The sequence below is a fragment of the Patagioenas fasciata genome, chromosome 1 (assembly GCF_037038585.1).
Source record: "Patagioenas fasciata isolate bPatFas1 chromosome 1, bPatFas1.hap1, whole genome shotgun sequence".
In the NCBI taxonomy this organism is placed as follows: domain Eukaryota; kingdom Metazoa; phylum Chordata; class Aves; order Columbiformes; family Columbidae; genus Patagioenas; species Patagioenas fasciata.
In genome coordinates, this window is record NC_092520.1 from 97638409 (window position 1) to 97665401 (window position 26993).

Here is a 26993-nt window from a genome sequence, read left to right on the forward strand (position 1 = left end):
TTTCAATAGTTGTTAGAAGAGCTTTGGACTCATAAAATTCTGTTGAGGATGATGTTGCAAGGTAAAATTACTAATTGTACACTATTAAAGAAACTAATGACCGTGTGCAGATAATTTTGATTTTAAATATGTTTGTGGAATGAATCAGCATTCTCAAGATGCTCTTCTATACTTGAAGCTTTTTATCAGTTTTGGAAAAGAAGCTATGAGAATAAGCAAATTGTTTTTAAAGGTTTTTATGAAAATTGAATGTGTCTTTATTGTGCCAGCAGACTTAGCTTAGCTCAGAGAAAGGAAACACATAAGCTCTTGTTCTTGGTATATGTGTACACAGTTACCTGTGCATAGGTAAGAAGCTTAGCTCTCTCCAGAGGATCGAGTCTTTCTCCTGACTGGCTCCAGAGAAAATGATCAGCTAAATGACTGCAGTGGTTTAACGCCAGCTGGCAGCAAAGCACCATGCAGCTGCTTGCTGACTCCTCCTGGTGGGATGGGGGAGAGAATTAGAAGAGTGAAAGTGAGAAAACTCGTGGATTGAGAAAAAGATGGGTTAGTAGGTAAAGCAAAAGCCACACATGCAAGCAAAGCAAAACAAGGAATTCATTCACCACTTCCTATGGGCATGGACGTGTTCAGTCATCTCCAGGAAAGCCGGGCTCCATGGTGGGTAATGGTTACTTGGGAAGACAAACACCATCAGTCCAAATGTCTCTCATTTCTTTCTTCTTCCCTCAACTTTTTATTGCTGAACATGATGCCATGGTCTGGAATATCCTTTTGGTCAGTTGGAGTCAGATGTCCTGGTTGTGCCCTATCCCAACTGCTTGTGCACCTCCAGCCTGCTCATTGGCAGGGTGGTGTGAGAAGCAGAAAAGGCCTTGACCCTGTGTAAGCACTGCTCAGCAAAATTAAAACTTCCCTGTATTATCAACGGTTTCCAGCACAAATCCAAAACATAGCTCCATACAAGTTACTGTGAAGAAAATTAACTCTATTGCAGCCAAAACAAGTACAAGGACCAAATGTTATTGCTGTGAGTACCCTCTAGTGGCGACAGCAATACAGTGACAACTTTGCTGGAGAGCTTTTAAGAAATTACTTTTTAATGAGCTTTTGTTGAGCATTATTTACATTAATTGAGCAGTTCCTCCTATTAGAGCTAATTAAAGTGAATTTGTATAATCTGGTGTTCGATTCGTTTACAGGATGCAGAAATTATTAGAAATGTATTAGAATATCTTCCCTCTGCTGCTGCAGACTAAAAGGCTTTAGTTTGTACTGTGGAAATATATTCCATGGTTGAACAGCAGCAAATAAGTTGTATCTGGGATTTCTGTGTCTAGAGCCCTCCCAGAGGTCACTGTTCTGTTCTTACAGCCCTGCTGTAAGAGGGCCCTGATAACAATCCAAGTGTTGCCAAAGTGTGTTCAAGCTGAGCGGAAGGTGTGTGCCTGCCCTCTACAAACAGACCAACTGCTTTCTGAATTGATCCCGGGCCAAGATGTGTGCCGCTGAGAAAGGAGACTATATGTTTGTGTGTGTGTGTGTCAGTGGCCTACCTCAGAAAATAAAAAAAATGTGGGAAAATGGTTGGCTCTTCACCACTAGAAAGAGGCTCTTAAAAAGTCCATGTTCTTGGTGAGATTGGGGCAGTACCTGAAGGGGGACATGACTTTTGTGTGCATCCAGAAGTGCACTCCTCAGTCCGTAAGGAGGCAGGGAGAGAGAAGTGAAGTCACTGTAGAAGAAGTTGTTCTCCTTAAAGTTGATTTTTAACCACCCCTCCCATTTCTTCCGAAACAGAGCTTACATTAATATAAAGCAACAAAAAATCATCCTGGGGTTCGCCACTTGCTTGTCTTTTCCCAGCTCTGGGTGTCTCAATCTGAGCTCACTGTGAATGACTGGTGGCAGTTACGGTGCAGAAAGAACAGTGTTTGAATGGGAATTGCTTGTTTTACTAATGTGCTGTGGAATTGATAGGAGCTTGTACAGTTTCTTTTGTCTTAGAAATCTGTTTTAGGTGGAGAATCAGATGTTAAATATTTAAGTCCCAATTCTTATCTGCATTAAGGCCTCTGCCTTCAGTGACAGTATTACCTGTACCTTACACCCTTCATTGAAGGGAAGATCTTCCCTAGTAGAGACCTTAAATCAAATACCTGGATTTTGCCTTATATATATATTTTTTTTTTTTTAATCTCTCTACTAATCTAGGAGATTTCCTCTGGAAGATATCCCTCAAGATGAAAAGGAAGCTGCAAACTGGCTTCATAAGCTTTACCAGGAAAAGGTAAACTACTTTGCTTTCTCCTCACTCATCCTCCCGCTCTTCTTCTCTCTTTTGAGGCTTTCACAGGAGTAGTGTATTAAGGCACTGAGTGATGCACACTCTTCCACTGGATGGAGAGGAGAGATGGAAATATTATGTATAATTTGGCAGCCATCCCTCAAGCTGCTGGAAGGAGCAGTGCAGAAGAGCCCCTTGGCCATGGAGGGCTGGCTAGTGAGTAGGTCTCAAATTGCCGGGAAGCACAATGAGATTCAGAGAGATGCCTGAGTTGCAGAGGGCTAATAGCAATCCACTTTCTTTTTATGTTCTTCAGCTCTTGAGTCTCTGTCACACATTTGTGAAAGCTCCATTTTCCCTGTGGGTGTTTTCAGTTCACTGAAGAAGAGTAATAACTGCATGTCAGGGGCAGCTGGTCCTGGCTTTTAGCAGCAGTTGTCCTTTGCTTTCATGTTTCTTCCACTGTCACTTTCCTTCTGCCTCCTGGTAATGCCTCTGCAGTGGTGTGTGACATGGTACAGACAGTCCCTGGGATCTGCTGCCAGGGACTGATGTAGCACATGGTCAGCGTGCCTTCAAACAGCACAAAGCTTTTCCTTCTGTCTTTTTTTCTATATATTGATCTCATGGTGGTAGCAATATGTTGTAACTAGAATCCTTAAAGCGCTCCGTCCCGTGCAGAGGGTATGTCCTCAGAAGGCTGTGTCATTGGCAAGAAACTCTTTGCGCTTCTCAGTCCTTTATAAGCTGTTTGTCTTTTAGCTTCCCTTAAGTGGGAAAACTAAGAAAAAGCCAAACTCGAGCCATCCTTGGTGAGAGCTTGGAAGCCTTACAGAATGTTCTTACAAGCTGAGGGAAGGCTGCAGGCATGCTGCTCTGCTGGTTGGCTTGTGCTTTGCCTTCCTCTTCTAGCTGTATAGGCAGCATTTTTCTGCTGTGCTTTGCTAAGTCATGCTGACCTTTCTTTCTGAAAGTAAAAATGGAAACGAAAAGCATCCAGCAAAGAGACAGGTGATGTTTGAATTGGCCTCTGGCCTGACACTGCCCTAAATTCCTGAGCAATTAAGAGAAGAGAATAAGGTATTTCATAGTGGAGAAACTGGTGTGGTTTCAGTTTGTGATGGTGGCTAAGATTGTCTTCAAAGAGCTAATACGGTGGCCTTGGCAGTCAACAGAAATGCCCAAATAAATGACAGCAGATGGAAATGAAAGCTCTGTAATCCTGATGGATATTTACCAAAGATACTGTCCTTGCTGTCCTGGAGTTTACTAGTTTCAGATTCCTTGGTGCAAACATTATGAACATGTTTTCTTCCATCTCTTTCTCCCAGGATGCTTTGCAAGAGATGTATAATCAGGAAGGCAAATTTCCTGGCCAGCAGTTTAAACCTCGTAGGAGACCATGGACTCTCCTCAACTTTCTTTTTTGGGCCACAGTTCTCCTCTCTCCTCTCTTCACGTTTGGCTTTGGAGTTTTTGCAAGTGGATCACCTCTCCTTATCCTTGCATTCCTGGGATTTGTTGGAGCAGGTAATAAAAGCAGAGAAGATGCTAAGCCCAGAGTGACATGTAACAGGATTCGTTACCTCCAATAAGTTCTGTGTATTGATTAATATGAATTGGGCTTGCAGAAGAGTACTTGGAGTGCACTCTGTAGTGTTTATATTGTGTAGCATTTTTATTATTTCAAAAGCTTAAATCCAGGCAGGCTTGCCTTCATAACATAAGCAGTATCTATAGCAATAAATAGTGTGTATTGTAACCCATTATTATGGTGCTTGAAGGAGAAAATACTTTTACTGCATGCCTTTTCTGTGAATTAAAAAACAAACAAGCCAATAAAAGCCCCAAGCCTCCCCCAAGAAAACCCTAACAAAAACCAACCAAACAAAACAGCAACCACAAGAAACCACAACCAACCAAATCAAACCCAAAAAACAAATTGGGGAGGGAGGTTGTGCTTCAGTGTGCATACTACTGGCCTGTTAATCAATACAGAACCATTAATTATATTTTGAAATCTGGATTCTCCCCCTCTTTTAGTGACACCTAACCTGTGATCCATGTGCAGCTACATGCAGTGTACTGTTGGTCTGTAGTCACTACTGTCTTCAGGATTCGGTTAACTCATATTGGTTCTGCTTGTGTGTTTACATGTAACTTCCTGAATTCTTGAACTGGTTTTAATATGCCTCCCATTTCTCTGTTATATTTTAAAGCTTCCTTTGGAGTACGTAGACTGATAGGAGTAACTGAAATAGAAAAAGGCTCCAGCTACGGCAACCAGGAATTCAAGAAAAAGGAATAACTGACATCTGCAGTTCAGGACACAAACAGACTATGGTATCTGATTAACTTCAGTTAAAAAAACAACAACAAACACTTAGAAACTATCTTTTTCTTAATAACTGATGACTAATATTAATGAATAAAACTTGAGCCAAGAATGAAGAAGTTGGAGGCATCAACTGAAGCGAATGCATCAACTTTCTGCCTGTTTAAGGATTACTGTAGTCAAACTATGGGAGAAAATCTGGGGTGGGCTGGCAGAAGAAACTAATTTTTCTTGCTTTGTTGGGGGATTTTGAGGGTGGCCACATGCATCTTCAGATGACTGAATACACTGGTTTCTGTCAAGAGCACTACACTCACTTTTACAACAGGAGCCATTGAATGTTTCCTCTTGCTAAAGCCAACGTAATGTTTGTTGATTTCCAACCTTTTTTATTAATGAGCCAGGAAAAAACAACCCTTCTTAAATTAATCGACAGATGTTCACTGGGTTAGAGTAATTTTGGATATGCTGTGTTGTCATGGCTGCAGATGAAATCCTATTTGTATGTTACACTGATACTTTTTATTTTCAGGCATCGTCTTAAAACTTCTGTAATGCGAGAGAACAGATAGTGGAGTCTGGAAGCAGTGTGTTATTGATCGGCACATGCCATAGAACAGATCCACTAGGATTAAAACAGTATAAAATTCTCATCGTATCTCCTGCTAACTGCTCAAGGCTGTTTAATTTCAAAATATTACTTCAGTCTTGAGTGTTGTTTGCCCTGTTTCACATCATACATGTACGATAATCTTGAATCTGTTTGGGTTTGTTTTGTTTTCTGAATTACTGGTGACTGTAGGATTTGGAGTTATGCAAAGAAGGAAATTTATTCAATTGTCCTCATGTTTTCTCCTTTTATTCCTGTTTGCATCTTCCATCACTGAAGTCCAGTTCAGCCAACCTCTCTTGGTGAACTGGGAGGCAGCAGCAGAAATCAGCACAATATTTTTCAAAATGTCGTCTTTTACAAAAAATTTGAAAAAGGAGAGGTCTGTAGCAATCAGCTTTCAAATACTGGCATGTAAGTTTCGACATTGATTCAGATAGAGCCAGGATCTTACCCTGGGCTGTAATGACAGGGTGTGCTACACTTTCTACTTGATTGTGCTTTAGATGTTAATGTGAAATATATTGCAAGGTGAGCTGTGCTGTTAAGCGTTAGGAGTATTGGGTCCCTTCAGGGTTTTTAAATATCTTTAGTTTTGCTTGTTGACCTTGGTTTATTTTCTTTTTTTTTTTTCCACTGAAAATTAGAGATCAGAATCATGGTTGTACCTGTCTCTCTTTCTTGCTTTCTCTTTTTTACAAATGCACATTCTGAGATTATTGTAGATTGCTGCTGTGTGCATAGCTGGAGAATTATTTGCAACAGATGGGAACTACCTGTATGTTCAAGTCTGAAGGCCACAATCTCCATTTGGCTGGGCTCACAAGTTGCAGATCTACAGCTGAGGGCAGAAGCTGACCCTCAGGGTCTGTATTTTTAACCCAGCTGCCACTAGAATATTTATCTCCCTTTTGTAAAGAGCAGATCTTATCAAAGCACTCATCGTTATTTTCATCTTTGCTCTAGTAACCAAGATAAGAGAGTAATAATTTACCTTCTTTTCGTATTTTCTCTAACAGTTGGGTTGTAACCTCTTCTCCCACAGGTTTTTCTGGTTTCAAACACTGGAAGAGCAATTTTGTAACTTAGAAAATATTTTGCTTGGGGTCATTAATCACTGTTCTGTCATGCACTTGATTTTTATTTGTGGTCTTTTCAACACGAGCATTCGAAGGATGACCTACATTGTCTGTCTCCTGGTAGACTCACCCTCACTGGATCATTGTACCCGTAGCCCCAGCATTAGTTTGTCATCTTTGTCCCTTCAATAAATCTTCCCTAAGACAGGATCCAAAACTGTTGTTAATGTTAGTGGAATTTGGAATATACTTTGGGAATTCAGAAGAACAGAGCCTAGCCATCACTCTGTTTTCCTTGCTGGATGTTTTTGTACTTTGTCTTTAAATATGGTCAGACTTCCAAATGCTGATAAAGATAACTCTCAGACTTTTCCCTGTTTTTTAGCCAGAAGACTAAAAGCAGTGAGCTTCTCTTTCTTTTCCTTTCTTTTCTTCTTTTTTTTTCCTTAAGTAATTCAGTAATAGATCTAATTCTTGCTTGTTAGAAAGGTGTTACAAATGCTGTATACTTGCTTCCTGAACATGATATTGAATATATATAAATTGTACTGGCTTAGCAGAGTGAGGCTTGCAAAGCAGGCCGACCACTGTTTTATATTTACATTTTGAGCAGTATATTAATGGGCATGACAAGAATTTCACAAAATAAATCCCTTCTTAATGCTGAGAAGAGGGGAGATACTTAAAGGAGAAGGGAATGAATAGCCTTTCTCTTTATGGGATCCTTTTCTCCTCTTAGTGCATGTAACTCCCTGTTAGGAATCATGGGATTAGTGCATGTACATCGAGGGGAGAATAATCAACATTTCATATTTTCTTATCATAACTTACTGGTCATGCTTTCTTTTTGAAAATATAATAAATACATCATCAGTTACTTAAATTTTGCTCTTCTAAGCAGACATATCAGTAACCATTTGGAAAGTGTTCAGCAATGCACAAAACACTACAAAACCAACACAAATCTCTTCATTTTGAATTTTATCTACTCAAATAGGGGTTTTTATACACACACACACGCACACGAACACAGAGTCTGTATAAATTAAAATGACTGGAAATAGCTGAAGTTAATGTCACTAATGAAGATTAGCAGGTGACTTGGATTTGAAAAGTGAGCATAGATTTTATATCTTATTTTCTTCTGGTTTAATAGAACATAGCTTGTATATTTGATGACCAAGCCCTTTAAAAGCAATAATAAACAAAAATATATCATGTTTTTTGTCTTTTGCTTTTCAACCATGCTAGGTTTAATAAACTTAAAGCTATTGGAGTGTTTTCTCTCTCCACCTTTCAGAACTTTCATTTATTGCTTGATTGTTTAGACTAAATACCATGTTCTCCAGTGTGGACTTGCAAGCTGCCTGCTGTGGCGCTCAGCATTGACTCTGAAGATGTGAATGGTTCTCAGGCCAGTGTGGACAGATGCTGTGCCCTTGGCCTTGGCGGCACTTGTCATTGTCATGAAGAACGATGATGTCGCTCTCAAAGTGGGGGTTTGCAGTCCCAAGTCGGCATCACATTGACCTACGTATGTCTAAGAACCTGGTGGGAGAGCTCGGAGGCTGCTGGCATCGTGGCATCTCTCGGTTAGGAAGGCACAAAAAGCTGATGCTGAAGAAGGACCGGATTACGGGTATCCAGAGGTCTCGGCTCGGCAGGGATTCCAGTTCTCTGTTGCTCATTGTGTGCTGAATGTACTCTTGCAGTGGACTTTGCGTCACTGATCAAAATACGTCTCCAGCACAAAGAGCATGGGCAACATTCCTTTGTTCTGCTTTAACTTATCTTGAAGGGCTCTACACTTACATGCTGACCAATGAATATGGCTGCTACCTTTGTCCTAATTGCCTGGTATTCACAGAAAAAGTGAGTGTGTCTGCTCACTTCCACGTGATACCGCTGGTCTCCATCTACCTACGTCTGTATATTTGCTTGCCTGTATTTTCTGCAGGTGGTTCGGTTACAGTCTCTTAGCTGGAACTTGAAGTTTTCCAGTTCGACCAGTCCTATAGAAATTGTCTCACATAGCTGGGGTTTTGTCTTCCTGCATTTTGATGCTGGTTGGCATGCTCAGTAGGTCTGAAGTGGCATGGTTATGTTAAGTGATAATGCAACTTTGCTGTTTCAGAGCTGAATTTTTTTAGGGAAGAGGAGTTCCTTCCCAGGCTGGCTCACATAGGCCCATCGCTACCTGGTAACAGGTCCCTCTAGCATTGACAAACCCAATGAGAGAGAGCTGGGACAAGGTCTTCGCTAACCGTTGGAGTAACTGGCAAGCAGGGGTTGCTATGTGTTCATCAGAGTCTACCCCAAAATCTGGTTTTGATTAAATAAATGTGGGGTTGGAGCCTTTTAATAGTTCTGAGCTCACACTATGCAGTGTTTCAGACATATTTTGGCATCTTAGAGAAGTATGTATTAAGTAAGTCTAAGGCCAAGATTGAGCAGACCTAGCCCACATGTGTTTCATTGAGATGTTGGCGGTCAATGCAGGTGAAAGTGAAAAATCTGTTCCTAGATTTCCTTTGAAAATTGGATGCAGAGGTGGAGCTTACAACATCTCCTGGATGCCTGTGTGCTTACATCACTTGGTGTGAAGCTTCTGGTTCACAGCAGGTGATTACCACACATCCTGGTTTATGCCTGTGGAAAGAAGTCTATCTCCAATAATGGTAATGCCGAATTTGCACTTTGACCCAGTTTGTCACAGGTACTTATTTCCATATTTCTGAACCTTTTGATCTGTAATGGGCTGCTCCAGGCCTGCCAGTGGTGAGTGAAGCTGGGATTTGAAGCAGCTGACAGTCGTGCTGGGAGCTGCAAGGTGCATCACTGAAGGGAGGAGGAACATGAACACCGCAAGGTGCATTGCTGGAAGGAGGAGGAACAGCAACAGGTCTGGCCAAATTCTTGCCCTGAAAAACTGAGCGATGGCCAGGAGGTTTGCAAACCAGCGATAAGGGTATATGTGGGCAGGCAAAATCTTGACTCTTAACACAAATCTGAGACCTCCCTGTGACAACTTACAAGGTAACTCTTGCCATGTTCACATAGTCGGGGTCAGAATTTGTCTTGAAGGGCTTATTTCCTCATTACAGACAGTAACTCTTACTGTGCCATGCTTCCCTCTATTTATCTTGAAGACTGGTTTATCTGATGGCTCAACAATCTCTGCATCAGGATCCTTGCAGATTTTTGGTTGTGGGTTTTTTATCTGCTGTGGTTTTGAGGGAAACCACTCTGGAATTCAGTTTTACAGGGTCTGCACCACATTAGGTAGCCACCAGAAAATACCATAAAAATATTTCACACTTTGGAATTGAGAAGACGGTAGATTGGCATCTGCGTAAGCCAAACATGCCATCTTTTTCTTTCTCAGCCTCTCTAGGTTTATGGAAAGCTGTCTGTATTAAAATTTTATATCCATAGTTACAAGCCACTTTTCAGTTTTTGAAACTTGGAAGAAAGTTAATTTGTGCACTTCCACTTTTGTGGAAGTTGAGTGTTGCTGATTGTCTGTTTCTAAAGAGCTTCACGTTAGAAGCAGCATTTTATCCTTTTAAGAAGAAATATGGTTTTTAAATAGACACTTCAGCAGAAACTGGAATATAATAGCACTTTTGAAATCTAAATTGGAAGTATTATTTAGTGTGGGGGCTACCACTACCTATTTTCTTAGAAAAGTTTAATTTCTTTTTCATTTTGGACAGGGTACATTTTCAAGGAAAACACACTGATTACTAGTCACACTAAAAATCTCATTTGCAAAGGGAAGGAGGAGTAGGCAGCAGAGGCTAATCAGGAATTATTCTTTTCTTTCCCAAGGCATGAACTGGTTCTGTATACCTCCCTTATTATGTGCATGTGCATCAGTGCAGAGAGCCAAGCTGTGTCCCTTCGTGTTATTTTGCTTCAGCTTTGTCGGAGCGGTACCGTGTGACAATAAAATGCTCCTTGTCTGATCGCCAGGCAGCCACTGTCAGCTGGCGTGTCGCTCGCTCCTTCAGATCACCAGCAAGTACTGTAGCTTTAACGAAAACCTCTTTGAGAAAACTCACCATCCTTAACCTGATCAGTTTGTTACAAACTTGTCATTTGGAGGAAAGTGCAAGTACCAGATGATCATTATTAGCCAAGTCTAACGAGTAATAAAACTGACTGTATACAGGGTACACACTTACTGTGCATGTGTATATATTTTTGTACATTTTTACAGTTATTTCCTAGACTTGATTTTATTATGTTCAGAAGAGATGCGTCTGAATCTGGTTAAAAACATGAAACTATTAAGAAAACCAAACCCTGTCACCTACTGTAGTTTCTACTAAGAACTGTGCCCAAATACACAGATTTACAGCGCTATGCAAATATTACTTTGTAAGTCGTCTCTCAAATTTTGCTTAAGTAGCTCATGCTGTTTTTACTGGGCTTTCAGAAAATGATTAATGCAAAAGACTCATCTTGTAAAATAAAATAGCTTTGGCTGTGTGACAGTACTGCATATTAGAATCTCATTCACGCTTTCAGTTGCTTATTTTAACTGTGATTTTGTACATAATACGCTGGCGTATGGAGTTTTTTTTTAATTGTGCTTGAATGAAAAAGGGTGAGTGCACAGCATCTGTTTTTCTGCAAGATTACTAAGTAGCTGATAATGTAACTGGATCATCTGCATCCTTTTCCTATTTGCCAGTCTGGTTTTTGTAACTAAAGGTGCACTAAGGGCTATTCTTGCTTTGTTTGGTTTTATTTCCATTCGTGGTTTTTGGTTCTCAGTTCTGCAAACTGATCCATGCGAGGGCAATGTGCCTGCAGCAATGATCTGAGTGGATCGTTTTGGGGGGCTGGGACTAAAGAACAAGCTGAACCTTATGACCATTCCCTGCACTAAGCCAGTTTTTGAGAGCCGTGAAGGGATGGTACATTACTGTAGCATTTATAGAAGCAATATATAAAGTTTTGCATGGCTCCTCCAAATGCCTAGGATGGGTGGGAGGGATGGTCCGTTCCTGAAGAATCCTCCAAAGTAAACCCAAAGCTATGTGACCTGAGAGATTGAGACTCCAGCGGAGAAAGATGGCTACATGGATGGATGCTGTAGATTAAATCAATTTTTCAAATCTGCCATCTTTTGAGTTTCTGTTTTTCACTGGAAGAGAAAGACCTTCCCCCTTCCATAGCTGTCCACCAACATCATACGCTCTCACTTGAAAGCAAACCAACACCCACTGGAAGATCACTTGGCATTTTTACTCCCTCAGATTTTTATCAGAAGGCTGCCCAACAGAAGAGGATGTTTACAAGTTCTACTCTAGTCTATTCCTGATCTGCCTCTGTACCTGCTCAGCCCCCTAAGGCATCAACTCTTCTTTAGGATATTTGTGCCTCTAACAAGTGACAGGCATGTGATAAAATCATGTTCCTCTGTCATCTTTTCACTATACTACAAGCACTGAGATCTTGGTTTCTCTTATAGGTTTTCCCTTCCCTGATCCTTTGCTCCTTAAAATATTCTGGGTTGTGCAGACCTGCCTTAAAATGATACAGCAGTTGCACAGTGTCTCACCATATGGGCAGACTTTGTGGAGAGGATGGGTTTTGATTCTAAGAGTATGCAAGCAGAAACTTCTATTACTTTTCTAGCTTGCACGAGTACAACTTCTCTTATCTCTGTGCCTCCATTGAATCTCCTCATATCTATAATTCATTTTTAAAAGCTGATGATTTTGATCTGCAACTTTTAATGCTCTCTTCCAGGACTATTTTTTTCAGATTCAGTGTGAAAACTATGGGTTGAAGTTTTTATCAGTACAACATAATAAAGAATTGATTAAGAGGGTATGATTCTTAGTACAAGCACGCAAAAACTAAGCCATGAAAAGCAAAGCCCAGCTGATGGCAGAGGTCTGTTCCTTGATATCTTTGTGTTCCCATGTGCTACAGAAGAGACATCTCTGTTGTTAGGTACCTTTGACGACAAGAATTGTCTTCCTTCATTGCCTATCCGCCTGCCCTGCTGCAAGTCCTCTTTCCTGAGCTGCTTTCCCTTGTTGAACCAGACGGTGTCAGAGATCACAACAACAGGTGCTGGAGAAGCAGCAGTAGTCGGGCAGTGGGGTGTATAGACAAGGATAGGTTAGAAGGGCTGTGTGTCACCACCGTGTTTGACAGGTAGTGCTGTGTAAGGAACCTGTGGAAATGACAGAAGACATTTTGTCCTTGAAAGAAGGCACAGGGGACATTGTTGGGTGGTTTGCTGTTTGCTTCTGTAGTAAGCAGTCCACATCACAGCGATGTTGAGGTTGTGGGAGCTTCTTACACATCCTCTATTTAAATTCCAAACACAATAGTTTGTGCTGGTGGAACTTTCTGCGCGCAGCTCTTCTAGATTCCTCAATGTCACTTAGTCTATCCCTTTTCTTCCAATACTGCATTAATATATTTGGAAAAACAGCCTGGAATTCCATAAAAGCAGTGCTGTGTCAACACCAGACATGATCAGCTGCTGCATTGGGAGCGAGTTCTTGTTTCAGATGTGCTAATACACTCCTGACTGCAGTAACATGGGGCAGAGGAGTGCTTTTTAGGGGGAGGAACAGCTGAATGCGTTTTCTACGTACTTTTAAAACTGGAATCTGTTCCTGAGAGGCTTGACAGACTGAGAGCATCTGTGAAACAAAACTTTATGTAAGTATAACAGATTTTATTGGGTAGATCTAAACTTAATAACTGTGGTATGGGTTAATGAAATACTCTCCTGCATTTTGCCACCCTATGGATTCACATCTATGAACCTATAATATATATATATGTCAGAGTTCAATGCTCTCTGACTGGGTTCTTTTAGATATCCAACACATGAAGGCTGTAATGTTTAATATCCAATGCAGTTATCTGAAGATAGTGCCATTACATGGGATTTCTGGTTTAGCTCTGTGATGCAAATTATACTGAAAACACAACACGATACAAGTGTAAATTACACTCAGCAAAATACAGCAGTTGCAAGACATAGTTCAAGAACAATGCCAACATGATCTCCATTACCAGTCTTGTAATATGTTCACTGTCATGATGCTGGGCATCCCCCCTAAATATATTGAGTTTACGTTGTCTCAAGTGCATTGGTCTCTTTGAAATTCTTCTGTTGCTTATTTAGTTTTTATATTCTATGCGGGGCTGAGCTACATACTCATTCCCCCTATGCTGCTCTGCCTAACTCAGGGAGATGTTTACACCAGCAGCTGATCCACTCAACTGTTGATAACTATCTGAAACAAAGGCCACCCTCTGGTCCCTTTTGTGATGAGCCAAAGTCAACTGGCTTTGCCAAGGGCTACAGTTGGTCATACCCTGCACTATTGTCTGAGCTTCATGGGTAAATTGCCCTTGCCCATCTCCACTGAGCCTTCTTCCCTTCTAGGGGTTTATTGGTTAACCACAACAATATCATATATGATACTGGTATATCATTTGATAGATGGTTTGATATCAAGATATTGTATCACAGATAGATCCCCTATAATGCCAATGTCATTGTGTTCCTGCTGTGATACAGGTATGTGCCAAAGGGGCAGGACTGTGGTGAGCTACATGGTGACCCTGCTTGGGCTTGAGCTGTGCCACCTGAGGTGGCCTGGCTGGAGCAGGCATTCCTGCTCACTGCTGGAAAGGCAAATCGTGTTGCTTTCCAAGACATTTGCTAGAAAGCAGACGCCACCTTGCCACCCATGTGAAATGCCTCTGCACAGGCACATAGCTGACAGGATAGAAGGGGCTGGGACTTATTGCAATGAATGTGATAAAGAGCACAGTTGACTCTGCTGACAGGATGTTTTCTTTTGCTGTGACTTGTGATGTGAACTTTTTTTTTCTTTTTTTGCTGATATAGGACAGCATTTGCTAAAGTCCAATTCAGCAGTGGCCAAGTTGTCTTGTGACTTCTCTATTATTTACTTGTCCAAAAATTATACAAGCACCTACGTGCCAGAGGTTGCTCCATTTATGAGGATAATCAGTGGAAGAGGGAAACTAGGCACAGGGTTTAAAAACATATCAATCTCCTCCTGCCTCAGCTGCAATAAAGTACAAACTCTAAAAGTATTTTCAGGAAAATGCTGTTTCTTGTATGATTCCCATTAGCCCAAAGTTCCTTGTCAAGATTAGGGCTGAAAGCTGCATCTTTTAATTGTAACCTCTACCATGATCATACACCTAAGTGCACCGTTGCAGGCCGCTTTTTCCAGTCCATGGAGAGAAAGCTCTCATGGCAGTGGTTCTTGCTCTCCTCTGGCATTTGAGTTTCCCCCCCTCACACTGGGGAAGTGCGAGTCCTTTCATGGTGGTCCTCACAAAGGAGGACAGTGCTGCACCTTATTCCATCTGGCCAAAACTCTCTACTTTATAATCCAGCCAGGCAGGACTTATGGAGCAGAATATGGTCTCTGCAACTTGTTCAGCTACCAAACATTTCCATTTTCATGGTGATACTTAAAATCATTGAACAGAATAGTTTGGATAGGAAGGGACCTTTAAAGCTCATCTAGTCCAACTCCCATGCAGTGAGCAGGGACATCTTCAACTAGATCAGGTTAATCTAATTGGTTGTTCTTGGCTGATACTATTCAACTTCTTTGACCATATCTGTCCATGTCTTTGTCTCTGTCATTGGTGTTTACAGCCACTTTGCCAGGAGGCTGACCAACCTGGGCTTCACCCAGTGTTGAGTTTGAGCTAAATCCTCTTCAGACCATTATGGTGACGGGATTGCATATAATTGTCTCCTTGGGGATTAGCAGCCAGAAAATAGCCCTATAGGGGCTGATACCACTACTCTTACCACTTTGTAGGCAAGAGAGGACAGTAGATGTAGGACTGTAGACCTAACAACCACTCTCTTCTGTGCTTTGTCGGCAAAGCAGGTTTTCTGTGCTCTGCTTCTGTACAGCACAGCAAGTTTGCAGGTTGTAGGAGTGGGGTCCCCTGAGCCTTCCCAGGGGAAAATCCTTCCCACCGCAGTTACACCTCTCTTCATGCAACCGCATCAAGTGTCATGTTTGAGTGAACGAGGACAACTTATTTTACACACAAGTGGACTTTCTTCCAGCTGTAAGGTGTTGCTTAAAGCCACTGCACAAAAATGAGGCATAAGGAAAATGGAATTGATGCCAAATGGGTGGACTAGGCTCTCCCTCTTAGTTCGTCCTTTTGCCCCTGTTTTTGATGCATTCTATCTCCCATTTTACACCAAGCACATTATCATGGAATTCCCATCATTTACAAAGCTTTATTGCAAATCTCTGGTATTTCAAAGGTCTATGTTAACTTTTTTTTTTTTCCCCTTTTTTAAGAAGTTAAAGGTTTTCATTTATTTGGATTATAATGGCAGAATCTGCCTCTTCTGCAGTACAGAAGGATGGGGAATCATTGCTTCCTATCTCTGCCAGCAGGTAGGTTCAGAGCAAGACTCACTAACTGCACATGATAAGAGAGTTTGCCTAGCAAATCCTGTATTTCTTACCTGATTAATTTATCGTTAATGGCTCACCAAAGGATGGAAAATACCTTCTCCACCTGCTGAGAAATTATTGCATGAAAGGGCTTTTGAATATTCTTCAGCTGTGAGGTGCGGACAAGACACAACATGTACTTTCAGGGAAGGAAACTTGTTTAGACCAGGATTAATTCCCTGTCAGATGGGAGCAAACAAATGACATTGCCCCACCGCCCAGAACTGCAGCAAAATGGGAAACCTGCAAACTTGTTAATTCCTGAGATTATGCACTTTCTTGCTGGCAACTGTACAAGAAGGCAGTTGGCCTATCTAAATTAAGTACCACACATAATGGAACATAAATTATTCCTGTTAACTCCAATGCAATAACGTGGATAGGGAGAACAAATTGCACTGAAGGAATTTTTTTTTTTTTTTCTTACTCTCAGGGGGATCTGTCCGTGGAACAACCTCTGGAGCTAATATTAGGTCTGGGAATTTCGCAGGCACTAATAGGAATAGGCACATGACTTCCATTTTTGGTTTGATAGGAATCAAGTGTTTAATTCCCTTGGGCTTCTCTGAGATATCAGCAGAGATTCAGAAGTGGCACCCAAACTATCAGTACACACAGATCTGCCTCTTTGGCTGTCTCCCAGCCGAGGAGACATTTGCTAATCCACCCATCAGAAAGGTAAATGGCCTTTCCAAGGAGGAGCCCTTGGTGTGCAACCTGTGACAAGACGGTACTCACTCCTCCTCAAGATTTAAAACAAAATGTCATCACTTTGTATAGTACCTCTGCAAAAATTAAATAATAGAATTGTGTTCTTCCATTTGCAAGAGGAAACCTGTTCTCATTTTCCAAAAAATCATTTGGCGGGGTGCTTGAACCTTAGTCTTACTCAGCTTCAGTTTGGTGTTTAGGGCAAGGTTCAGGGTGCCTTTCTATCTTCAGGCACAGCTGAAAAATACCAACATAGGCTGTTAAAAGTAGTGAATGGTTGTTTGCAGTGCTGCTAGAGGAGCATCATCCTTTAGAAACTTTATCTGCCTTATTATTGGGGGGCCAGCTGTGATCAGAGCAAGAGTCTAATAGGATCAGAGCGAAGTCTAATAGGATCAAACCCTGAAATAGAAACCCGTGGCGGAAAAAGCCTGTGCTGCCTGGGTGTCTTTGTGATCTCAAAACTTGCACAACTATTGTGTTTCTGGTTGCTTAGTCTTCTTCCTTCTTTGTGAAGTCACATATACTCTGAAATTAAGAGGCGGCAACTGTCAGTTTAACCCTCTGTGAGGGGTACTGTTTAGGGTAATTAGGGTATTAGGCCTTTTCTTCAAAAGTGCAGGCTAGTGCTGACAGACCACCTTGCCATTTGACAGTTTTGTAAGAACAAAAACTATCCTCTTAATGGGACTCACTCCTGTGAATGATTCAGCTACCAAAACCACACTCCATCCCTTCTCCCATGCATGAAAACACCTGATGTCTTCATAACTATGTTCCAGTGCACACATAAAAAGCTGTCTTCTCTCCAGCCAGACTACAGATGACAAGATTGATTCTACCTGTCATGTGACTGCAGAAAACAGTTCTATTGATCAAGAGCAGGGGAAATTAAAAATAATAAATAAATAAGACTCTAAAGTGGAGGATTCTTATCTGAATACTTACTTCTAGGTTTATCGTGATGACTTGCTGGCCCTCTTCTTCAGACTTCGTTATTCTTATAGTACTTTTCTCACCAAGGGAGGACATGCCTAAGGTAATCTTGCAAGGGAATCTCATTTCTAATTAATACTGTATGTTAATTTAATAACTAATAGCTTTTGGCATGCTAATTTTGAAATGAGCCTTCCCTTGGTAAATTCAAAGAGTATTTAAATAACGGTGTAACTCACTTCAAGATTCCCTCTTTCCATCAATTTTTAATTACACCTTGGACATGTAAGCTGCTCCCCAGGCTGGTGTGATGGATAAACAGAGATCCTTGTTGCCTAGAAAAATCAAATTAGAAATTTCATGGTCTAGCTCTTACCAACTTCACTTGTACTCCTCAGAAGGTTGTTCTACACACAAAGACAAAGAGAAGAAACAACCCACAACTGCTCTGTTATGGTATGTTTGTGCAAAACCATAATTATTTTGTAAAGGTTTATTTTATTAATGTTTTCCTTTAATGTGTTTTCTAAAGTGACTTCTAGAAATGACCACATATCTATGTTTCTATAACTGCATTAAGTGAAAATGAACAAAGATTATACACTGGAGGAAAGGGTTGTCTTTTCCTGGTCTATACAGCCCCCAGCTTAGCGTGTACCTGTGCACAGACTGCAGTGTAGAGCTGCTAGAGCAACTTCAGTAACAGTAATTTACCTCCCGAGCAGTGAGCAGGGAGCTCTCTGGCTGTGACACAGGTTAAAGAACTCATGGTCTCTCTGAAGTCTTATCATCACAGGTTGCTCAAATCTGGCAATGCAGTCACCTTGCTAGTGGTGGGACCAAAGCTCCTGTGCTTGAGTTGTGCATGGAAACAGCCCATGGTGGTGCCGTCTTACCTCTCCCTTCTCCAAAGTTTGGCCAGTGTTCAAATTTTTATCTTTCTATGTTTCTAATCCTTATCTCAGGATAGTATAACTTTCCAGACAGATAACCAAGAAATTATCCCTTTTCTTCTAACGTCTTCAGTATCAAGAGGAAGCCCAAAACTGCCTTGAGGTGTGACTTCCCTGGGACTTGCCATGGACTCTCTCCCATTCACGTTAGCTGGGCTGGCTAACACGAAAAAGAGGGCTGCTGGGGGAGCAGATTCAGAGCCAGGCGATAGAGCGAAGTAGCATCCATTAGATGCTGCAGAGAGTGCTGGATGTTATCGGTTTGGATCCCAACGTTCCAGACAAGCTATTTATCCCTAGTGCTTCCCTGCTGGCAGCTGAAATGTTTCTGTTTTGCAGCTCGGGTCCAGGATTGACATCCTGACAATACTCCAGAGCTGCAGAAACTCCTGGGGTTTGAGGGTCTGTGTTGGCACCTGACCTTGTTCCTGCCCGTGCTGGAAATGTGCTGCTTGAAAAGTTGTTTGGATTTCAGCAGAGCTGTAAGAGGCTCTATGATCACTGCACTATTACTAATTAGTTTCTAAATAAGTTTGAGTGATTCAGGAAATAGATATAAGTGACCTGCTAGGGGAGAAGAAAGGAGGCAAGTGACAGCTCAGCTGCAAACATGACTGAGTTGAACTCCTCTGGTCTTTGGGATTAGCTTGGAGTAAGAGCTGACATGTCTACTTTTCCCTCCTCTTCCTTTTGTTTTGTTCATGTGGTATAGGGAGAGAAAGTGCAGTTGTTTGCACCATTAGACACCTAATGTTATCATCCTGATAATGATGTTCATACTTCCATACTCTATGTTCATACTCAAAATTTCATACTTCAAACTTGTTCTTCTTTACCAAAGTAAATAAGTGTACTTGTAACATACTCAGCATTCAATCTGTGAGTTAAAATGCCTTTTTCCTCATGCCTGCAAGGTGAAGCTGCCTCTGGTAACTCAAACATGCTGCCTTTTTGTAGCATCTTCCCTGGATGGGTAGGATTTTGTTGAGAGCTATTCAAAGCAAGCTGTTTGGGAGAGGGGGGAAGCCTGTCTAAAGAAGCACTAGAAAGAGAGGCATTGCCAGGAAAGGAGGTTTCTTTGTCTCCCAGAAGACTAAGACTGGTGTTGAAAAGATCATGAAGATTATGTTGGAGAAATAGTATGCTACTGTTCCTCCCTTCCAGCTGAGGTAGTATCTCCCCCTCCTTGCTCCAGCTGCTCTGTCTTGGCTTGCTGGCCAGTATTTTTTCTGTAGACTCTCCGTCCTTAAATGATTTCTTTCCTTTCCACTTCCTCAGGTTATTAGCTTTTCCTGACCCTTTTTGAAGGCCTTTCATCCCACGTTTCAACCTTGTCCCTCTGGTTTGTGTTGGTGGTCATTTAGAGGTTTCCAAACAAGGACACATGCAGCTCTTTAGCAGAGTTACTCTCGCTTCTTCTGCATTCCACATATTTTCATAGCTCTGGTGATGGGGGCAGTTCACACAACACAGCACTGTCTGCTGCAGAAACACAGACAGACATCTATGGATGGAATGAAAATGGTCTTGAAAAGAGCTGCTATGGAGATGGATTCCCCTTGCTGCTTTTGTTGCTATTAAATAAATTTCAGGCAATGATTCTTTCACAATGATGTGAGATAGAAAGCCAAAATTCTGATTATTATGTATAGCTAATGATTTGTAGCTGATACACTAATTTAAAAAGACAAAGTGGCTTTTAAAGTGTTCATTTTGAAAATCACTTTACAATATCATGAATTTTCCCAAATGTAAAAATAGTAATATTTTTTTTTCTGTGTTTCTGCATGTGGCTGTGAATTCATGAAACTAATTAATTAAAACCACAATTTCCTCTGGAAAACTCGGTTAAAAATAATCAACTGACTGCATGCAGAAGTGTTTTATTTGTTATGACCCAGCAATGACAAAAAGTTAAGTATGCCTCAGGAATTAATTTTTATTTGCTTTCATGCACATATTCATTGAGGGAATCCACCATATTTTTTTCTCTTGTAATACAATAAGATGAAAAGCCATGGCTAAGCTGATACCAAATGATATCAACTACTTCTGGTTTCAGTGTAGGAATCACCTTAAAACCTCAAAGTCTAGGCACTTTTTTCTTTACCCTTAAAGTGTAGAGAAATTACTTCAATTAATTACTTAATGGGGCAAACACATCGTGTCTCATTTTTGCAGTAGTTTGATGAACAGAAACAATGAGAAAATACATATAAAAATAATGTCTGTTGACACAGGTTTGTGTTCGTGTGCCAGAGCGCTGTTTGCTGATGGGCCACAAGCTGGCGGCACTGGACTACACTGGTTGGTGCCAGTTTTGTGACTGCTTTCCACAAATTGAAATGAGAACATCTGTTTCTGCATTTGACTCCTCAAGTGATTCTTCCTTTGGGCTAAGGTTTCCTTTAGTACTTGTATAATATTTAGTTCCAGTTAATAAACAGATTTTTCAATCCCAAACACTGTACAGAGTGAATTATTCTAGAAGAAAAACTGCAAGCATCTCACTGGAAGTCCATGGACTTCAATAGCCATTTCTTGCAAAACATTAACTGCCAAATCTGTTGGAGGAAAAGGCAAGAAATCCCTACAAGCAAGGACTGCTGTTCTAACCTGATCATTGGTAGAATTCCTTTGAACTTTTCCCATAGGTAGAAGTTGATGCTCATCTTGAAGGAGGAGGCTTTCTATAGAAATTCCTTCTGAATTTTTCTTTCCAAACCTTGTTACTGTCCAGATTATAATAAATTTGGACATTCTAACATTTGTTTTGCCTATGAAACTTCTCTTTTGTAACCCATTTCAAGTCAGACCAGATCTGAACATTTTGGTAAAATACCACATGTGTAAGCTATCTCCTACTGTTTCATGTAAGCTCAAGAACGGTTCATCTGCCTACAGGCTACAGATTATCTTTCAAATAGCAGTGATAATATATCAAAGTCGAGGTATTGTTTCATGACTGTCTCTGCTGTAATCCTGCACTAAGCCATCTCAAGAAAACCAACCCAACCTGTTAAACCTCTGGTTGTTGTAACAAGAAAAGTCAGGCACAGTTTATCAGGTACCAATTTTTGTGCCTAAGCTGAAAAGCTCTGGGAAGACATCTTCTAGACCCTTCATGCAACAGAAAGCTAGTATAATGATGATCTAAATGATTTAGATATTGCACTGGGTCTGGGATGGAGTTAACTTTCTTCATAGGGGCTCATATGGCACTGTGTTTTGAGTTTGTGGCTACAATGGTGTTGCTAACACACTGAAGTTTTGGCTGTTGCTGAAGAGAGCTTGCATGGTGTCAAAGCTTTATCTTCTTCCCACTCCTCTCCTCCAGTGAGTAGGCTGGGGTGAAAAAGAGACTGGGAGGGGACATACCTGGGAAAGCTGACCCCAATTGGCTAAAGGACTTTTCTGTATCATATAATGCCATAACACCACACTCAGCAGTAAAAACTGGAGTATAGGAAGAAGGGAGGTTTTTGGTTTCCAAGGGGGCTGCTGTTCAGAGACCAGCTGGGCGTGGGTCTGCTTGTGGGAGGTAGTAAGCGATTTCCTTGGCTTCATTTTTTGTCTCTTTCCTATGAAACTGTCTTTATCTTGACCCATGTGTTTTCATGCTTTTATTCTTCCTCTTTTCTACCCCTATCCAGCTGGGGATGGTGGTTGTGTGGCTGCCTGGCCAGGGTCATCCCACCACTTGAAACAGAAAATATTAAGAGTGTGGTTAGATGTAGAGAATAAAGATAAGCTTTTTCTTGAAAAATCTTTATTTGAAGGCCACCAAATGGGAGCAGTGGGATACGTGGATCAGAGGGAACAAGTAATTGCACATTCATGACTGTTAGTGCTAGCAAATCCTGGGCTTCTAGGAGCTACCATGATACTCCTGGGCCCTTGTTATTGTAAAGGACATCAGGGAATCAAATTACACTGTGGTCACTGCTGGTTTTGCTTCCATCCTGCAATGAAAACCTGCCATAGGTATTTTATTTTCCCCTTATCACTCTCTTGCCGGCTGAGGACCATTTCACTTGCTAAACACCATTCTCTTTCTGTTTGTCTTCTGTTCTCTCTCTGCTCCCGCAAAATAGGACAGTTGATACAATCTTCAAATTCAGCAGGAAGATTATCACATGTGGACTTCCCCCTGTAATGGCCTTTCCATCAAAACTTAAGGCAATTAAGGATATAATTTAACTGCTTTCTTTCCTTTTTCCTGCTTCTTAAATATTTGAAAGAATTTCAACAAGGGCTGTTCCAGTAGGAACGTGAAGACTGACATCATATTTTAGGATTTAGTGTTATAACAATGAGCCAGGGTTTAATTAACCTTCTAGCTCTTTGGGAGACCTGAGACAGAGGATCCGGTCCCTCACAAAACCACTGCTGCTTCTCTTGCAGTTATTGAGCTCATTAATCTCTTTGATATTGTACTTAGGACTACAGCTATATTTTATTTTATTCAAGGTAAAGTGCTAAATATTTAACAGATAAAATGAAGTTCTTTGTCCTGCCGTGCAGACAATATCATTTAAACAAACCGGTAACAGAATCGCTGAGCGAAAAAGAAGGACATGGAAATTCAGGAGCAGAAAAAGGTGTGGGATACGCTGACTTGCCCTGTTTGCCTGACACCTGTGCCATGTGGGTTTGTGCTTCAAAACATACATGATAGAAAGGGATGAGAAATGTAACCCTTTAATTGTTTAGACGAACCACTGTACAATATACATGTATTGCATATCTGAAAACAGTTTCTTTCTCTGAAACAATCCAAACATTTCAAGTTGGACTTCATTCCTCCACCAGGAGGGAGAGCTCCCCAAAGCCACAGAAACTGCCCATGAAACCAGCCAAACTTGAAACAAGCCATGTAACGTGATTCACGTTACACTGATGGCACTGCCTTATGACAGTGACTAGTGGGTTATAGATTTCTAAGTTATCAATAAGAACAAACATCACAGCACAACATTAACAGCTGCAAAATTTTGATGGGAAAAAATTCCAAATTCTCTATGACACCTTATAAATACTATTGCAGAGATTAGTTGTGAAATGAGGGGAAAGTGGCCTGGCAGCAAGATCGGAGTGCATATTCAAAGTAAAAGCAAGAAGACTAAACACCAGCTATTGCTATTGAAATAGTTAACAAAGTGCAGTAAAATAAAAGTTATCATGAAAAGCCAAGCCTGCATTTCCAAAAGGACTGAGTAAGTTTGTGTGTCTTGTTTTGGGAGGGAGAGAATACATTTTTTTTCCAAGGTTGTTTTTCCTGCCAGTGTGTTCTCATGCACCCAGAGCCCTGTTCCAGGAGCTGATGGCGTGCACAGGAGCCAGGCTGTGCAGTGAGGAGGAAAGGAGGGGCTGGCACACACTTCTGTCCACACCAATCTGAAATTCGGAGGAAGCTGAGGTGCGCACAGACTTTGAAACCAGAAATCTGCTCTTACCCTAGTAACATACATGCAGTCTCAGTCTTTCCATCCAGTCACATGGATGCCTCCCAGGTTAATCTGCTCCTTTATTCTACGCCTGAAAGTCAAGATGCACCCCAGCGGTGACCTCCTCGGGCACAGAGCCTGTTTGTGTAACAGCAATGACACTGCTGACACTGAGGAGAAACATCGCGCAGGCCCTGGCCAGCTATAAACTGGAAAGTGGAAAGTTGTTTTCTTTAGTGTTCTAAATCTTGCCTTTATTAATGTGTCTGTGTCTCTTTTGTCTCCATGATTTTTTTTTTTTTTGGTGAGGTTGGAAGGTGGTACAGGAATACACCACAAGTGTGGGTGAATTTGCTTCACTTGATATGAAAAACAGGTAGCAAGGCTAGGACAGCGTTTCTTGGAAACAGCTATACTGCACCTACAAAAACTAGAGAGAAGAGATTGAATATGTGACATTCTGTGGCAGTTAAAACTTTAAACCCAACAAACTATTGACCTTAGCTCTAATCGCTGAGAAAAAAGGACAAGCACTCTACAGTAAGGAGAGATTGGTGGAAGAGATTCCTGCTGCTTTGACCCAGGCTTCCGTCTTTTCCTACCTCTGTTGTTTAGGACTGTGCAGGATGGACTATTTGACTGATGCATGAAATGAGTTGCTTTGGAGCCTACTGGAAGGACTTGGTAATTTTTTCAAGATGCATTTAACAGTGTTTTTATTTTCTGTTTCAGTAAATCACATATTTGTCACATACTTATTAAGGATATCGTAAAATGTCGTATTTCAAATACAATTGTGCCATGACACATATTGACTCTCACAGCACACACACACAAAAAGTAATAAAAAATGTTAGTGTCCAGCTGCTCACCTAAACCTGAAGATGAGATACAACATTTTATTGTGCTATGTAAGATTCTTAAAGTTTTGGCCTTGTAAATTTTTTTCTGTTTGACTATGGTAAGGAAACAAGTCTTGTTATAACTAAGGTGAAAGACAAGTTCTTGGCTAATGCTGATGAAAATATTGAAAGAATTGGAAACGACAATTAATCCCAGAGCAAAACAGCGAAGATAAAACTGGGAATATTCATCTGCAGTATGGCATGAAACATGTTGCAAGGACATTGTCATTATTTTTGGAACAACATTATAAGTCCAGGAAATAGGATTAAGGTTTTGCTGAAAGAGAATCCTATACAAATTGACTTCTGGAAATACTTGCACAGAACACACAAACCACCTCAGCACAACATCACTGTGCAATAAACAGTTATGATTAATACACAGATAGTTATAGTCCTAACTTAGGTTACATTTGGTTTTATACATGTATAGAGTGTTTTTCATTTTTGACCCTTTATGGTAGGCTACTTTGAGTACACTCTTCTATATTGTAATTACTTCTACTTCAGACAGTAAAGTCTAAATCCTCTAAGTTTAGGATTCTTGATTCTGAAGAAATTGCACATGACTAAGATGAACATCAGATTTATTAAAAACAAAATAAAAGGATCTCAGTCTATAGTAAAACAAGAACTGATTTTATGAGTATTGAAGGCTCATACAAACTAATCAGACCCAACAAAAGTATAATATCATATAATTTCCATGCACTTAAAAAGCTATGGTATAAATCCTTAAATGCTAAGGGCCACATTCACTGATAAACTCCAACTGCTACAGAGTGCTCTGGAACTGAAAAATACTTTTAAGCGTGCCTATGTGTGAGCCAGTTTTGCATGTGCATCTCTTTCACCTCCACTTACCTGCCCACATTATGTGCTCTTTTCCCTATAATCTTCCCTCTGAGCTCACACTCCATACACACAAGCCCTAGTCCTTTCTTCTGCATGGTTTCCACACTCAAAGAATGCAACTAGTAAATTACAGGCAACAGAGGGCTGGCCTTGATTCACTAAGATCTGTAAAGCACATCTTCAAGATGGCCTGCAACAAAACTACTTAAAATAATTGAGGTCAGCAGAAAACATGATCCCTAATGCCCTTATTCCCATTGAACTAGCTGAGCTGTAGGCTCTAACAGCCATGGGAATGACCCTAGCTCTGAAGCATGTAACAAGTGACAGGACATGAGGAAACAGCCTCAAGTTGCTCCAGAGAAAATTCAGATTGAATACTGGGAAAAATTGCTCCCCAGAAAGGGTTGTCAGGCATTAGAACAGGCTGCCAAGGACAATAGTGGAGTCACCATTCCTGGAGGGGCTGAACAGACGTGTGGATGAGGTTCTTAGGGACATGGTTTAGTGCTAGTGTTACGTTTTGGTTGGACTCGATGATCTTGAGGGTCTCTTCCAACCGGAACAAATGATTCCATGTGCTACAGAGTCCCGTATCATCCTTTTCTTTTCCCTGTCTGGGCACAAAAGAAGGAACAGTAGCTGCTCATGCTGCCACAGGGAATTATTCATAGGCGGCGAGCAGAGCCTTAAATCCACTTGTGAAAATTGGCAACGCATCTGTCACACAGACCCCTGTTTCTTCCAGGCCCAGAGACACCAATCCCACCTGTCTGCCCTCGGACGCAGGGACAGCCCAGCCGTGGCACTGCCCGGCTGACCCCTCTCTCTGCCTAGCAGCCTTACAAGCCTTACAGAAGCTCTGGAACAAATTTAAACAAAGATTCGTGTCGTTCACGCCGGGTGTGAGTGAAGCGCGTAGGCCGTGGGGTTCCTTCCCACAGCCGCCTCAGAGCACTGGACAGTGGCAGCCTCCTCTCCCCTGGGCTCCCCGGTGGCAGGGCAGGCAGCCCGGGGATGGCCGGGTTAACCACCCCCCTCCTCCCCCGGCCAGCTGTACCGCGGGGCAGCACAAGCCGGCCCGAGCGATTCCGCCCGCGAACGGCTGCCTCAACCCGCAGCGCATCACCAGCAGAGAACCCAGACCGGCCGCCCCTCACCCGCCCCGCCCGCTCTGCCCCGCCGCCCCTCCGCCGGCGCTCCCGGCCCCGCGCTTCCCCTGCATTTCACCCGTTTTCCGGGTTAACCCCCGTGCAGCCGCGCTGGGCCCGTGCGGCGGTCGCCCCTGGCTGGCGCGCCGCGGCGCTCCCCGGAAGCGGTAATGCTCCGCTGGTGATCCAGGAAGCGGATGAGCTTC

The 26993-nt window shown here is 41.7% G+C and overlaps 1 protein-coding gene across 6 annotated transcripts in view; it reads left to right on the forward strand.

Annotated features, from left to right (window-relative positions):
• Positions 1 to 7616, forward strand: part of AGPAT3 (1-acylglycerol-3-phosphate O-acyltransferase 3) — a 93448-nt gene extending 85832 nt beyond the window's left edge. For all 6 annotated transcript variants that reach the window (XM_071811613.1, XM_065860796.2, XM_065860780.2 and 3 more), the window contains 3 exons: positions 2218 to 2293; positions 3622 to 3820; positions 4510 to 7616. In XM_071811613.1, coding sequence (XP_071667714.1) covers positions 2218 to 2293; positions 3622 to 3820; positions 4510 to 4598 — 364 coding nt within the window. In that variant the 3' untranslated portion in view covers positions 4599 to 7616. The remainder of the gene's footprint in view (positions 1 to 2217; positions 2294 to 3621; positions 3821 to 4509) is intronic.
• Positions 7617 to 26993: the final 19377 nt, after the last annotated feature.